Raw genomic sequence first — 16,463 nt, 5'->3', positions numbered from 1 at the left:
AATAAAATACCATGGACTAGGCCGGGCACGGTGGCCCACGCCTGTAATCCCAGCACTTCAGGAGGGTGAGGCGGGCGAATCACTTGAGGTCAGGAGTTCAAGACCAGTCTGGTGAAACCGTGTCTCTACCAAAAATATAAAAATTAGCCAGGCATGGTGATGCACGTCTGTAGTCCTAGCTACTTGGGAGGCTGAGGCATGAGAATTGCTTGAACCCAGGAGGTGGAGGTTGCATTGCGTTGAGATTGCTCCATTGCCCTCCAGCCTGGGTGACAGAGCGGGATCCTGTCTCAAAAAGAAAAAAGAAAAATACCATAGACTAAGTGGCCCAAACAACAGAAATTTATTGTTTACAGTTCTGGAGGCTGGAAAGTCAAAGTGCTGGCCAGTTTGGTTCCTGGTGAGGGCTCTCTTCCTGGCCTGCAGGCTACCTTCTTGCTGTGTCTTCATGTGACAAAGAGAGTGAGCAAGCAAGTTCTCTGATGTTTTGTCTTGTAAGAGCACTAATCCCATCACCTCATGACCTCATCTAAACCTTATTACCCTCCAAAGGCGTATCTTCAAATATCATCACACTGAGAGTTAGGGCTTCAACATACAAATTTTGGGGGACACAAACTTTCAGTTTATAACAGAATAACATATTTCATTGAGGAAATAGAATGGATCCAGGGCAAGGATAAATCTACAGAAATAGAAAAGATAACACAAAGCACTGTTTTTCTTAAGAGAAAATTGGAAATGACAAAGGGAAACAATGGAACTTTTTTTTTTTTTAAGATGCTCTGTCACCCAGGCTGGAGTACTGTGGCACTGTGTCAGCTCACTGCAATCTCTGTCTCCTGGATTCAAGCAATTCTCCTGCCTCAGTCTCCCGAGTAGCTGGGATTACAGGCACCCACCATCATGCCCAGCTAATTTATATATATATATTTTTTATTATTTATTTATTTTAAGGCAGAGTCTCGCTCTGTCGCCCAGGCTGGAGTGTAGTGGCGCGATCTCAGCTCACTGCAACCTCTGCCTCCCGGGCTCAAGTGATTCTTCTGCCTCAGCCTCCCATGTAGGTGGGACTACAGGCGTGTGCCACCATGCCTGGCTAATTTTTTATATTTTTAGTAGAGGCGGGGTTTCACCGTGTTAGCCAGGATGGTCTCGATCTGACCTCGTCTATACCATAGACTAAGCGGTTCAAACAAGGGCCACTTTGGCCTCTCAAAGTACTGGGATTACACACGTGAGCCACCATGCCTGGCCAATTTTTATATTTTCAGTAGAGATGGGATTTTACCATGTTGGCCAGGCTGGTCTCGAACTTTTGACCTCAGGTGATCTGCCCACCTTGACCTCCCAAAGTGCTGGGATTACAGGCAAGAGCCACCACACCTGGCCGAAAAAATGGAACTTTGACAGATAAACCACTGATCAGGCTGAACATGACAAGGGGAAAGATACAATGCGTGAGGAGGGCCTGCCAAAAAAATACTGAACCTGGATCGGATCTCACCCTATATCTACAAACCAGTTTACAGGGAAACCAAGGGTCCAGGGAACATTTCAGTAGGGGATACAATGAGCTAAATCCAAAGTTTGAGAAATGTTTCAGGTCAAATAACGTGATTTATTTTCAAATCTGTTGCAGAGAAAGGAGGAGGGGAGCCATAAATGAAAAGAAAAGAGACACATGAACCAAGTGCAGTGTGTTGTGAACCTTGTCTGCATACTGAGTAGAACAAACCACCTGTTAAAAAAAATACTGATGAGACGATGGAGGACATTTGAATTCTGATTGCATTTTTGATACTAACAAATTGTTGATTTTTAGAAGGAGGGAATTATGGAATTGTAGTTACATGTTAAGAATTAACTTTTTTTTTTTTTTTTTTTTTTTTTTTTTTTTTTTTAAGAGACGGAGTCCTGCTGTATTGCCTAGGCTGGAGTGCAGTGACATGATCACAGCTCACTTGCAGCCTTGAACTCCTGGGTTCCTGCCATCTTCCCAGTTCAGCCTCCCTAACAGCTGGGACTACAGGCACATGCCACTATACCCAGCTATTTTGTTGTTATAGAGTGATGGGGTCTTGCTGTGTTGCCCAGGCTGGCCTCTAACTCCTGACCTCAGGTGATCCTCCTGCCTCAGCCTCCCAAAGCACTGGGATTACACATGTGGCCCACCATGCCTGGCCTGGGGTTTACTTTAAAATAATCCAGTATATGTGGAGAGGAAGGCAAAGAGAAATTGAAGGAGACAGCCAGTCTGACCATGTGTTGATAATTGTTGAATTGAGATGTTGGGTAAGTACATGTGAGTTTCTCAACTTTTGTATGTTTGACAACTTCCATAATAAAATGTTTAATAAGTGATAAGTAAATACAGCTTTGTAAAATGTTTAAAAATGTGGAAAACAGGCTTCCAGGGAGTGAATTTCAGACAGCTGACCTAGAGCTTTCTTCCTGATCACATCCCTCAGGATTTTTCTTCTCAAGTGGAGGATAGACTTTTAGAAAAAAGATGTTATTCAGAGGTTCATCTCCTCTCTCTGATCTGTGAGCCAGGACCCAGAAATAATTTCCGCGGGGCTACTGGGTTTTTAGATGCATGGCTTGATGCCACCTAGACTCTCTCAAATTGGCTCCTGCAACATGGCTTTCTTCTGTGACCATCTCAACAGGTGATTTGAGCCTAAAACTAGGCAGGATGTCATATGCCCCCTGTGGATTGGTTTCCTGCCATCGTTGGGTTCTCAGAAATGATACTGCCCCAAACGGTGTCTGGCATGAGGTCTCCAAGCTTTAAACAAAACAAATGGGGAAAAAAAGCATTTTAATTACCTCAGTGAAATTGCTCTCCAGGACTGGATAGAGGCATTCAAATATGTCATTTGCATCCTCTGTGGAGCTTAGACTACTGCCCTTTGGTCCCCACACTCTAAAAAAGCAATCTTTCCAAGTTGGGCCAGCCTCAAAATTACATGTCGGGGTCTAGGGGCAAAAGAAGAAGACGCGAGGATGTTTGATATGTACAGATAATAAAGAACCCTTTGTTCTAGCTACCTTGATAACTGGGTTTTCCTTTTCTCCTGTGTGGACTAGGGTGAGGCAACATGTAGGGAAGCGCTCACTGCCCAGGTAGTGCCAGTACAGAGTGTCCCCCCGAGCGAAGGGCCGCCTCCCGACATTTTGTGCCCTAGGCATTTTGCTTGTCTCACTCTAGCATTGTCTCCCACCTGGACTCACCTGGACCCACGCAAGGGACTCCTAACTCAGCTGCTTCTCTCATCTGCTGCGCTGCAGGGCATTTGTGTATTCTCAAAAGGGCAGGGATTCTGTTACAATGTAAACCAGAGCCGGCTGCTCTTGCTCAATCCCTCTGGCTTCCCATCTCTCGCAGCAAAAGCCTTTCTTTCCTCTCTGACTCCAATCCCTGCCCTTCCTCTTCCCATTGCTTCTGCGGTGGCTTCTTTGCCACTCCTTGCTTGTGCCAGACCTTTGCCTTTCCCAGTTTCTCTATCTTTCCTGCATGGCTTCCTGATGGCAGCGTAGCTTTCTCCCTGACCTCCTGCAGATCCTTATCCAAATTGCACTCAATGAGATTGTCCCAGACTGCCCCCTTTAACTTTGCAGCCCCCACCCCATGCCTGAGCTCCTTCTTTGTTGCTCTCCATGCTACTTAAATTTTATTGATTTCATTTCTCCCCTCACCCTCAAAAAAGTAAGTGGTGTGAGGGCAGGGATTTTTGTCTGTTTCATTCACGGCTGTATGCACCATGCCTGGTTTAAGACCTGTCAGTACACATTTGCTGGACAAATGACAGAATGCATAGGGGAGTTGCTTCAGATAACACGTGGGCAGTTGGTGCCCAAGGCCCCCTCTGACAGCCCCCAATGGCTCCTGGCCCCCATCCAGCATACAGACCATGTTCTGATTTGGGGAGTAAAACAACAGGACTCTGCCTCCCAGAGACCTACTCCCCGCTCCTCTTTTGTCTTGTTTGGCCTCAGCTCATCAGATGCTTTTGTCTCTGGAAAACCAACAGAACCCTCTGCCAGAAAGGTCTGCCCGACCTCCTTGTTATTTCAGCTGTTTTCAAGGTTCTCTAGGAGGATGCTTGGCCACAGGGAGGCCCGTGGGGAACCAGGATCAGGTGATGGAGTGAGTGGCTCAGGAAGCCCAAGGACTTCAGCTGTGCGTTTTCAGACACTGCTCAGCAGATCTTCAGGTTGCTGCATTCCATTCGCCTCTCAGTGCTTCTGGCCCACAGCCTGCCTATGGGTCATTTGGCTGTTCATTGGTGTCTTCACCCCTAAGCAAGCCTGGAAACTGAAGGGAGGTCAAACTTGAGCACACTTAGTGGACCTGCTTTAAAATGGGGGTCGTGGAGAACAGGAATCACGGGTAAAGCTGATTGTCAACTGAAGTTCACTCTACTCCTGCTTGGGAGCATGAGACATGAGAAATTGTTTGTGCTTGTGCTCAGCAAGGATCTTTCATAGTCAGTTGTACTCTGACGGAGCAGACGGGCCTTCGTCTTGAGATTTGTTGAGTGAGGTGGCCGAGTACCTTCCACCCCAGTGGAAGGAGGGGTAAACGCTATATTTGCCAAAGACTCTGCCTTTATTTATAGCCAGGAGGAGTGCTCCTTCTCTGTGTCTACTCCTTTCTGAGAGTGATGGAGAAAAAAAAAGCTGGCAAAATAACATCAGATAAGATCTGAGGGCAGGAAGCAAGGCCATTTTCTTTTTTTCTTTTGTTCTAAGAGCTAGATGCAATCAAGTGCTTGGCTTATATAGCAGTTGTTTGAAGGTATTGTTTTCAGAGACAGGGTCTTGCTCTGTTGCCCAGACTAGAGCACCATGGCATCATCACAGCTCGATACAGTCTTAAACTCCTGGGCTCTGATGATCCTTTCACTTCAGTGTCCCAAGTATCTGAGACTGTAGACATGCACCACCATGCCTGGCTAATTTTAAAATTTTTTTGTAGAGATGAGGTCTCGCCATCTTGCCCTGGCTGATCTCCAACTCCCAGGCTCAAGCAATCCTCCTACCTTAGACTCCTGAAGTACTGGGATTACAGGCATGAGCCACTGAGCCTGGCTATGGGACCATTTTCCTTATATTTTTGTTTTGTTTTTTTGAGACATAGTCTCACTCTGTCACCCAGGCTAGAGTGCAGTGGCGTGATCTTGGCTCACTGCAACCTCCACCTCACAGGTTCAAGCAATTCTCATGCCTCAGCCTGCCGTAGCTGGGACTACAGGTGCGTGCCACTATGCCCGGCTATTTTTTTTGTATTTTTAGTAGAGATGGGGCTTCACCATGTTGGCCAGGCTGGTCTCGAACTCCTGACCTCAGGTGATCCACCTGCCTCGGCCTCCCAAAGTGCTGGGATTACAGGCATGAACCACTGTGCCCGGCCCCATTTTCCTTATAGCACTTGAGCTCAAAGTTTGAGCTTAGATCTTAATCAAAGTCTGTACCTGGTCATCTGAGTGTCTGGTCTGCCTTTTCCATTTAGTTTAAAAAAGAAAAGTGGGGAAAGGATTAAATGTCTCCCTGGAGGTGTGGGTGTGAAGAATAATGCAATGGTGTGCTGGCTAGATTCACTTATTTCCATTCTATGAAAATTTAAAGTAATGATTCTCTTTGAAAATCCTCAATGGAATGTTTCATCATGGAACACTGAAGAAACACAATCTGTTTATTTATATTCCCACCTTAATTTTAGCTTCTTTCTTAAGTGATTTTTTTCCCCTGAAGTCTTGTACGTTGGATCCATTCTGAAATGGATTATTGACCAGGCACGAGGCTGCTCTAGTGTTCCAAGCTAAGAAGCTTTAAGAGAAAAAGTCTCTGGTATCTGTTTCACATGGTCAAAAGCCAATAGAATGAGCTCGGAATCAAGCAGCAGGTCCACAGGCATTTGTTAACCATCCTCCTTGTGCTGAGGCTCTTTCTCCTACAAAGGGAGATGTCTTTGGAGCCTCAAGATCAACAAATACCAGTTGAATCTAATTGAGTTTGAGATAATACATCTCCTTTTGCGAAACAGAAGAATTTGCATTTCTGAACAATTGGTTCATTGGCCTCCAGATGACATGACTGTTTACTTGGATTTCCTTTTATTTTGATTAAGGACGTATTTGCCCGTTCTTTTGGTTTTTATCTAGGTCTTCCAGAATTTACATACCTCCAACCACCCCCATCCACGTGGATTGACCAATTGGGTTGGCTGGCAAGGATGTACAACTGGAAAAAGCGTCTGTCATAACCCCAGCCCTACACATTGGTTCTCCTTTAATCTGCTCCATACATTGGGTGTTCAACTGAAGCTTTGTTGTTGTTGTTAATTTTAGACTAAAAAAAATAATAGAGATAAGGCCTCACTATGTTGGCCAGGCTGCTCTTGAACCCCTGGCTTCAAGTGATCCATCTGCCTTCACCTCCCAAGGTGTTGGGATTACAGGAATGAGCCACCATGCCTGGCCAACTGAAATTTTTATTTGGTCCACAATTTCAACTCTGTTTCTCCTTATTAAACTTGCAAATTGGCTAGAAGTGGCAGCTCATGCATGTAATCCCAGCACTTTGAGAGGTGAGGTGGGAGGATCACTTGAGCCCAGGAGTTCCACACCTGCCTGGGAAACATAGTGAGACCCAATCTGTATATATATAAAAAAATAATAAATTAGCTGGGTGTGATGGCATGCACTTGTAGTTCCAGCTACCCGGGAGGCTGAGGCAGGAAGATTGCTTGAACCCAGGAGTTTGAGACTGCAGTGAGCTGGGATCTGTCTCTTTAAAAAAACACAATAAATAAATAAATAAACACATAAACAAACTCACAAATTTAGGCCTTTTAGGGCTTTTATGTGAACTAGGGCTAATCTAATTTTATCCTTGGCTCTATTTGCAACCTGCAACTTAAAGTATAACCTTCAGTTCCCGCCTTTCAAAACTCCATCTGACTTGTCGCTTTTGTTTGTCCACTGAAGTTGAATCATCAGTTAGATTAAGCAGTTTCCTTTTTCTTCTTGTGCTAGACTCGTGATGTTTTTTGTTTTCCAGCACCTTGCTACTTAAAAGTGTGATCCAAGGACGAGCAGTACAGGCCTCACATGGGCTTGTTAGAAATACAGATCCCAGGCCCAGCCTAAACTACTGCCTCTGTGGTTTCATAAACATAAAATCCACAGCTGATTCATATGTACCTCCACATCTAAGCTGTACCACTGGTTGAACATGTCTTTAGATTTTCTTATTAAAATTACATGGCCAGGACGCAAAGGGACACACTTCCATGAAGAAAATTGTTTTGAACTTTTTTCTAACATTTTATTATGAAAATTACAAACATACAGCAAAATTAAAAGAGTTTTATAGTAAGCACCCATATATACTCTACCTAGATTCTATTATTAACTTTTCAAAACCATTTTCTTTTCCCCTAAGTTAACTTCTATCAAGAATTTTAGCTGGTGCTGGGTGTGGTGGCTCACTCCTGTATTCCCAACACTTAGGGAGGCCAAGGCCAGCGGATCACTTGAGGTCAGGAGTTCGAGACCAGTCTGGCCAACATAGTGAAACCCTGTCTTTACTAAAAATACAAAAATTAGCTGGGTATGTTATGGGCACCTGTAATCTCAGCTACAGGGAGGCTGAGGCATGAGAATTGCTTGAACCTGGGAGTAAGAGGTTTCAGTGAGCCAAGATTATGCCACTGCACTCCAGCCTGGGTGACAGAGTGAGACTCAGTCTCAAAAAAAAAAAAAAAAAAAAAATGTTAGCTGGCTATGGTGGCACATGCTTGTAATGTAGCTATGTGGGAGGTTGAGGCAAGAGGATCACTTGAGCCAGGAGTTCAAGACTAGCCTAGGCAACATAGCAAGACCAAAAAAATTTTTTTAATGTAGAATCATTAGGTTATAGCATGACTGTTACAAATAATCATGTCTTGGTAATAAGGGTCTTACCTCTTCTTCTAGAATTCTCAGTGGCACACTGAGAGTTAGCAGTGTTGGGGGGCTGGTCCTGGTCACACCCAGAACACTGGGCCTCAGTATCCTCATCTATACGGTGAATGGGTTGGCAGAGATTGTCTCTAATGCTACTTCCAACCCTGTAACTGTAGGTCCATTGCGAATATTATTATCATCACTATTTTTCAGGTGGAGAAACTGATGAACCAGTTAAATATTTGAATAAAAAGGAAAACATCTGTTGGCATGGAAAAGTGATTATTTCCTAAGCTACTGAGTAAAACACAGCTGCACTGGCAGTCTTAACTCTGTTTTCTTGTCAATTTCTGTTCTTTCAGGAAACCTTACAGAAACATGAAGCCCTCAACCATCTGGAACTGAGAAACTTATTCGGGGCTGACTGCGGCTTCTAGAACATCCAGGTGTTCTGCAGATGTGAGAACTCATCCTATAGTCACCAGATGGAGTCTCAAACAGCTGTAAGGCCTGTGCTGTGGCTTTAAGGCCCTGAATACAGAAGAGTCACTTTCTTAGTGGCTGAAGAGCAGTTGCTGACATTGATGTCTAACTACTGAACACAATCAGTCATTTTACTGACCATAGAAGATCAAGCCAAATCAGGGATTGCAAATTTCCTGATTCTCTTGAATTAGGATTCCTGATGGAGGCCTCATTTCTATAGCCCCCCACATCCCTGTAGCTGTTATCACTGCCATCACCACCTGCCACCAGCATCTTCTTGCAAACTTCGCCCTTGCTCCCCAGAGACTTCCTGCATTGGAAGTGAGCAGAAAGGAAACTCTCAGAAGCATCTCTAGTGGTGGCTGCCATTGCTCCAAACAATCGGAATCCTGCCTTAACCACCATGGGCTGGCTTTTTCTAAAGGTTTTGTTGGTGGGAGTGAGTTTCTCAGGATTTCTTTATCCTCTTGTGGACTTTTGCTTTGGTGGGAAAACAAGAGGCCAGAAGCCGAACTTTGTGATTATTCTGGCCGATGACATTGGGTGGGGTGACCTGGGAGCAAACTGGGCAGAAACAAAGGACACTGCCAATCTTGATAAGATGGCTTCGGAGGGAATGAGGTGAGTCTTGAGATGCCAGGGCAGCCTGTCTGTCTTCGGACATCTTACTCCTGTTCTTGAGAGGGGAAGGGGCTGTGCAAAGCACTTGAAGAGCCATTGATGGACCTGTGCTGATTTAATTAATTTATTAATTAATTTGGTTTGGAGCCAGCATAGCATCCTGAAGCAATCCAGCCATCTAGCACCCATCCATCTGTCTGGTAACATGTAATATGTGTTAGGAGCTAGGAATTCAGAGGTGAACAAGATAAAACATTTTTGCCCTCAAGTTATTCATTGTCTGGTGGAGGAGACAGGTTAAGAGGAAAGTAAGGGGCTGGGTGTAGTGGCCCATGCCTGTAATCCCAGTGCTTTGGGAGGCTCAGACAGGAGGTTTGCCTGAGCCCGTGATTTTGGGACAAACTTCTACAAAAACTAAACGCAAATTAGCCAGGTGTGGTGGCACACTCCTGTGGTCCCAGCTACTTGGGAGACTGAGGTGGGAAGATCACTGGAGCCCACGAGTTAAGTCTGCAGTGAGCTGTGATCGTGCCACTGCACTCCAGTCTGGGTGACAGAGAGAGACTCTGTCTCTTAAAAAATAAGTAAATAGGCTGGGCGCAGTGGCTCACACCTGTAATCTCAGCACTTTGGGAGGTCGCGGCGGGCGGATCACCTGAGGTCAAGAGTTCAAGACCAGATGGTGATACCCAATCTCTACTAAAAGTACAAAAATTAGCCAGGTGTGGTGGCGGGCACCTGTAATCCCAGCTACTCAGGAGGCTGGGGCAGGAGAATCGCTTGAACCGGGAGGCAGAGGTCACAGTGAGCCGAGATTATGCCACTGCACTCCAGCCTGGGCGACAAGAGCAAGACTCTATCTCAAAAAAAAAACAAGGTAAATAAATAAGTAAATAAGTAAACAAAGAAAGAGAAGTAAGAATTATAAGTAAGTAGCTTCTGAGCCCACATTCAGAGTTTTTGGAGAACAGAGGCGAGGGTGTGGAACACAATCCGGGGTTTCAAGGGAGGAGATGGCCTTTAGAGAGCAACGTGGAGTCTGTGAGGCCTGGGAGCTGTGACTCACTTGTTTATGAGAGGCGTGGCTTAGGTTTAAGGCATACTGAACTCTAAGGGACCACAAAAGAGGAGCGCCTATGCATCTGATGAGTCGAAGTGTTTAGAAGACAGCTATTGCAGATTTTTGTGAAAACGCCCAGCTCTGTTCCCTACTTAGATGGAGAACAAGCATCAGAGCTTTCAGAGTTCAGGGTTTTCTTCTTGGGCTAACGTTGGTCTGATTGTCCAGCTCGGATCCTGTCTGCACTGGGCTAAACTCCTCCATGTGGTTCAGGGGGCATCGTTCCAGCTCACTGCTCAGGGTGATGCATGGGGCATCTCCACAGAGTTTTGGCCACTTGCATCCTGAGATATGCGCCCTTGAGGGCTGGCGGTTTCTATGTCTAGTCTCACTCAGTTCTTCCTCACCTCCATCAAGGTGAACTTTGTAGAAATACTCTTCTGCTTCCACTCCCTCAAAGACATTTTTCAACCCTAAGGATAAAACCCAAACCCCAAACTCGTGTTCGGCTGGGTGGGGTGGCTCACACCTGTAATCCCAGCACTTTGGGAGGCCAAGGTGGGTGCATGACTCAAGTGAGTGAGTCATCACTCAAGTGATGCCAAGGACAGGAGTTCGAGACCAGCCTGGCCAACATGGCGAAACCCCATCTCTACTGAAAATAGAAAAATTAGCCAGACGTGGTGGCACATGGGAGAATTGCTTAAACCTAGGAGGCAGAGGTTGCAGTGAGCTGAGATTGCACCACCGCACTCAAGCCTAGGCAACAGAGTGAGACTCTGTCTCAAACAAACAAAACCAGAAAACCCCCAAACTGGTTTCTCTACCGCCCCTTCTCTCTTGCAGTGGTCTTCAGGTGAGCCCTCCCCTGTGTGGGCCTCATCTGTGTGATGGGTTCATCTTGGTGCACTTACTTCCTCTATTTAATTAGTTTCTACTTACTACTTAGGTCTCGGTTGCACGTGAGGGCCTCAGGAAAGCTTTCATGGATGCCTCGGGAGTTCTAGGGTTGAACAGCATCCTCCTAAAATTCATGTCCATCCAGAGCCTCAGAACGTGACCTTATCTGAAGATAGGGTCTTTGCAAATGTTACTAGTTAAGGATCTCGATGATCTCAGAATCAACTTAGGGTGGGTACTAAATCCAGTGATGTTTTCTTATAAGGAGAGGAGAAGACACAGAGAGATGGTGAGGTGAAGATGTTGGCAGAGGAGATTCAAACCATGCCTCTACAAGCCAAGAATACCAAGGACCACGGGCAACCACCAGAACCAGGAGAGAGGCATGGAACAGATTCTCCCTCAGAGCCTCCATGAGAAACCAGCTGGGCTGACATCTTGATTTCAGACTTTTAGTCTTCTGTTCTGTATTTATGTGTTTTTTAGTCAGAGTCGTGCTCCATCACCCAAGTTGGAGTGCAGTGGTGCGATCTTGGCTCACTGCAACCTGTATCTCTCGGGTTAAGTGATTCTCCAGCCTTAGCCTCCCGAGTAGCTGGGATTACAGGCATCTGCCACCATGCCTGGCTAATTTTTGTAGAGATGGGGTTTCACCATGTTGGTCAGGCTGGTCTCGAACTCCTGACCTCGAGTGATCCCGCCTTGGCCTCCCAAAGTGCTGGGGCTGCAGGCGTGAGCCACTGCGCCCAGCCTGGCCTATTGTTTCAAGCCACCCAGCTTGTGGTAATTTGTTATGGCAGCCACAGAAAACTTACACACTTCCGTCCCAGCTCTTGACTTCAGGAAGAAAAATGCTTCGTCTATTCTTTCCTGTTTATATTCCTAGCATGTAGCACAGTGCCTAGTACGTAGTGGACAATTAATAAATATTTGTTCATCAATAAATAGGCTCTAGGAGCTCAAGATGCCCTGGAATCTCACACCAAATTTTGCATGTAGGAATATTTTCCTGGGGAGGGAGTTCATCCATCCATTAGCATTTGCCAAATTCTCAAAAGGGCCTGGCTTGCCAAATGCTTAGGAGCTTCTGTTTCAGTGTCTAGCAGGTTAGTGGGGAAATATTAGTCCCATGATTTAAGCTGAGATGTGCGAGGCCTACCCATTTTTTTTGGCTTTATCATGTTCTGTCTCTACCGTCATACTCTCATCTTGAGCAGAAAGGGTGATTCGGGGGTCGGATGCCAAATGTGGTTCGCCAGGCTCTCCTTCTCCCCGCCTCTTTATGAAAGTGTTTCTCTCAGGCCAGGCACGGTGGCTCACGCCTGTAATCCCAGCACTTTGGGAGGCCAAGGCAGGTGGATCATGAGGTCAAGAGATCGAGACCGTCCTGGTCAACATGGTGAAACCCCGTCCCTACTAAAAATACAAAAAATTAGCTGGGCACGGTGGCGCGTGCCTGTAATCCCAGCTACTCAGGAGGCTGAGGCAGGAGAATTGCCTGAACCCAGGAGGCGGAGGTTGTGATGAGCCGAGATCATGCCATTGCACTCCAGCCTGGGTAACAAGAGCGAAACTCCGTCTCCAAAAAAAAAAAAGAAAGTGTTTCTCTCTATCTGAGCCTTGTGACAGTGGCCAGGTGGATGGCCCTCTGGCCCGAGGTCGACGGCTTTTCATTCTTCTTTGTTGACAGGAAAGCCGGACTTCCTGTGAGGCCATGAACTGATTCATCGCTGGTTTCTCCCACTGCCTAGTCACGGCCAGCAGGGAACTGTAACTTTCAAACACAAACTCATTGCCCAACAGGGTCTGGGGTGACTGGCTGGGACTGCACGCTCAAGCCACCACCCCTGGTTCTATTGTCTCCTTTTTATTCATGCATGAATTTCCTAGGGCTGCTGGAACAAATTACTCCAAACTGGACAGCTTAAAACGTTACTTTGTTGTTTCACGGTTCAGAGAGTCAGAAGTACAGAAATGAAGGTTACGCTGAAGGCTCTGACAGCATCCGTTCCTCACCTCTCTCCTGGATTCTGGTGCCTGCTGGAATCCTTGGCCTTCTGGGCTTGTAGACTCCTGTCTCTGCCTTGGTTGTTACGTGGAGTTCTTTCATGCCTGTGTCCAGACTTCCCTCCTCCAATAAAAATACCAGTCATTGGATGTAAGGCCCACTCTACTCCAGTGTGACCTTATCTTAAATTGATGACATCCATGAAGACTCTGTTTCCAAATAAGGTCATATCACAGGTTCTGGATTGATAAGAAATTTGAGGGGAACACTGTTTAGTCTGGTGCAGTTAGCCATATTACATCTATTACGTCTCTCTCTCTCTCTCTCTTTTTTTTTTTTTGAGACACAGTTTCATTCTGTCATCCAGGCTGAAGTGCAGTGGCGCAATCTTGGCTCACTGCAACCTCTGCCTCCTGGGTTCAAGCGATTCTCCTGCCCCAGACTCCTGAGTAGCTGGGATTACAGGTGTCCACCACCACACCTGGCTGATTTTTGTATTCTTTGTAGAGATGGAGTTTCGCCATGTTGGCCAGGCTGGTCTTGAATTCCTGACCTCAAGTGATCCACCCGCCACAGCCTCCCAATGTGTTGGGATTACAAGCGTGAACCACCGCACCCAGCCTATGTATCTCTTTTTCCTCTGCTTTTTAACGCAGTCTGTTTTGTGTAGGTGATCAGTCCGTATCTGTTGCACTGAAGACTAAATGTCATGCTTAAGAGGGCAGGAGCCAGAGAGCTTGAGCTCAATCAGATTCCAGCTCTGCCGCTTCCTATTTGTGACCCGGGCAAGCTGCATCGTCCCTTGGAGTTTTCCTTTCCTCTTCTGTAAGTGGGGATAATGATAGCCCTCTACCCCACAGGATGTTGTGGGGGTTAAATAAAGTAATCCGTAAGTCAGGTATGGTGGCACACATCTGTGGTCCCAGCTACTCCAGATGCTGAGGCAGGCGGATCACTTGATGCCAAGAGTTCGAGGCTGCAGTGAGCTATGATCACGCCATTGTACTCCAGCCTGGGCAACAGAGTGAGATCCTGTCTTGTAAAAAATAAAAAATTAAGTAATCTATATAAGCAGTTAGCATAGAGCCTAGCATACAATAGATAGGGTATGTTAGCTGGGTTATTTTTGTTATTGTTATTAGAAATGTTTATATGTAATGTTAGTGTGAATTGACTCATCTGCATGATAAAAGATCCAATAACAAAACTTGGAAGGATGAGGTGGAGTTCCAGTGACAAATTCCTGTTAATCCCTGTGCTGGCCGTGCATAGGGACCAACACCTTTATTTGAATCAACACAACAGCTGCAATAATAACTAACCCTTATCAAGTGCTTGCAAGGTGCCAGGCTCTAGGCATCACCCTGTTCTTCGTACCACCCTACCTTTCTCTCTCTCTCTCTTTTTTTCTTTTTTTCCTTTTTTTCATTACCTCCAGTGATGGCTATAAGCAACACCCTACCTTTCTCTTATATCACAGATGAGGAAGTTGAAGTTAAGTAACACACCCAGAGTTGGTAAGTGGCCAAGCCAATGTTCAAGCTCAGATTTCCTCATTCTAGAGCCTTACTCCTTCAGGGCTGGGCAGAATTGGGGAATTAGCAAAAATAATCCATCAAAGTTTGGGCCAGCTTTGCCATATGGGTGTCAAAGAGGCGGAGGCTAGGTGTGGTGGTTCACACCCGTAATTCCAGTTCTTTGGGAGACCGTGGCGGAAGGATTGCTTGAGCTCAGGAGTTCAAGAGCAGCCTGGGCAACATAGCAAGAATCATCTCTACAGAAAACCAAGAAATTAGCTGGTCGTGGTGGTGTGGTCCTACCTACTTCAGAGGCTGAGTCAGGAGGATCACTTGAGCACAGGAGGTTGAGGCCACAGTGACCTATGATTGCATCACTGCACTCCAGAGTGAAACCCTGTCTCAAAAAAAAAAAAAAAAGAGGAGATTGGAATCTCATCATTTTTTTTTCCCTTTGTTGCTAATGAAGGATTTTTTTTTTTAATTTTTTTTTTTTTTTTTAGACAGAGTTTTGCTCTTGTTGGCTAGGCTGGAGTGCATGGTGTGATTTCAGCTCACTGCAATCTCTGCCTCCCAGGTTCAAGTGATTCTGCTGCCTCAGCCTCCCGAGTAGCCGGGATTACAGGCATGCAGGCATGCGCCACTATGCCTGGCTAATTTTGTATTTTTAGTAGAGACAGGGTTTCTCTATGTTGATCAGGCTGGTCTTGAACTCCTGACCTCAGATGATCCGCCCGCCTTAGCCTCCCAAAGTGCTGGGATTACAGGCGTGAGCCATTGTGCCTGGCCTAATGAAAGATTTTTGTGCTGTTCAAGCATAACAGGCAACCTGAGAAATGGGATTTTATTTTATTTTATTTTTTGAGATGAAGTCTTGCTCTTGTCTCCCAGGCTGGAGTGCAGTGGTGCAATCTCGGCTCACTGCAGCCTCCACTTTCTGGGTTCCAGTGATCCTCCTGCCTCAGCCTCTCCAGCAGCTGGGAATACAAGTGTGCACCACCATGCCTCGGTAATTTTTGTATTTTTAATACAGACAGCATTTCACCATGTTGGCCAGGTTGGTCTCGAACTCCTGACCTCAGGTAATCCACCCGTCTTGGCCTCCCAAAGTGCTGGGATTATAGGTGTGAGCCACTGTGCCAGGCCAGAAATGGGATTTAGATGTCAGTCATCAAAATGGTTGATGTGACCTTTGTTCAGGAGGCTCACCCAGCTGGGGATGTGTGATGGCTGCAGTTGCAGGTGCCTGAGATCTTATCCCGCCTACTCCAGCTTCATCTCCAACCCTCTCATGTTCCTCACATTGCACTTGTTTCTGTTCCTTGAACGTATGCTTTTCCCTGCCTCAGGGCCTTTGCACTGGCTGTTGCCCCTGATTGGCGAGCTCTCTCTTCAGCCTTCAAGCAGCTGATCCCTTCTCATCCTTCTGGCCTTCACTCAGATGCCATGTTCTCGGAGAGGCCTTTCCTGACCATTCTTTCCAACATTGCCTTCCTTCCCCATGCACGTCTCCTACCTGTTCTCCTGTTCTTTTTCCGTGACCTCTATTGAAATGATCTTGTTTATTTATTTATTTCCTCTCTCTCCCATTGGAATATCACCTTTTTACACGAGTGACCTTATCTGTCTTATTTATGTCTTCAGTGGCTAAAACAATGCCTGGTACATGGTAAGTGCTGAAACAATAATTGTTCAAGTAGTTGGACTCCTGGATCTAAACTTCTGGGCATGAACACATGGGTTAACACGAGCATGAGAGCTGGAACCTGACTGCCTGGGTCTGTTACTTGCTAGCTCTGGGACACTGGGCTAGCTATTAAACCTTGCTGGGCCTCCGTTTGTTCATCTCTGCAGTGGGAAAATAATGGCACCTACATCACAGACTGTTGCCAGAAGGAAATGAGTTAAGTCACATA

At 46.1% G+C, this 16,463-nt stretch overlaps 1 protein-coding gene across 5 annotated transcripts in view; it reads left to right on the top strand.

Moving 5' to 3' along the window:
- ARSG (arylsulfatase G) overlaps positions 1-16,463 on the top strand; it is a 144,145-nt gene that overhangs the window by 35,548 nt on the left and 92,134 nt on the right. For 4 of the 5 annotated variants that reach the window (XM_012453838.2, XM_064369322.1, XM_012453839.3 and 1 more), the window contains exon 2: positions 8,318-9,062. In XM_012453838.2, coding sequence (XP_012309261.2) covers positions 8,845-9,062 — 218 coding nt within the window. In that variant the 5' untranslated portion in view covers positions 8,318-8,844. Of the gene's footprint in view, positions 1-1,907; positions 2,296-8,317; positions 9,063-16,463 lie in introns of all 5 variants that reach the window. The other variant, XM_064369321.1, reaches the window with a different exon arrangement.

This window comes from Aotus nancymaae, unplaced genomic scaffold (genome assembly GCF_030222135.1).
Source record: "Aotus nancymaae isolate 86718 unplaced genomic scaffold, 86718_ANA_hifiasm-v0.15.2.pri h1tg000089l, whole genome shotgun sequence".
Lineage (NCBI taxonomy): Eukaryota > Metazoa > Chordata > Mammalia > Primates > Aotidae > Aotus > Aotus nancymaae.
This window is presented reverse-complemented; position numbering and strand designations above follow the sequence as displayed.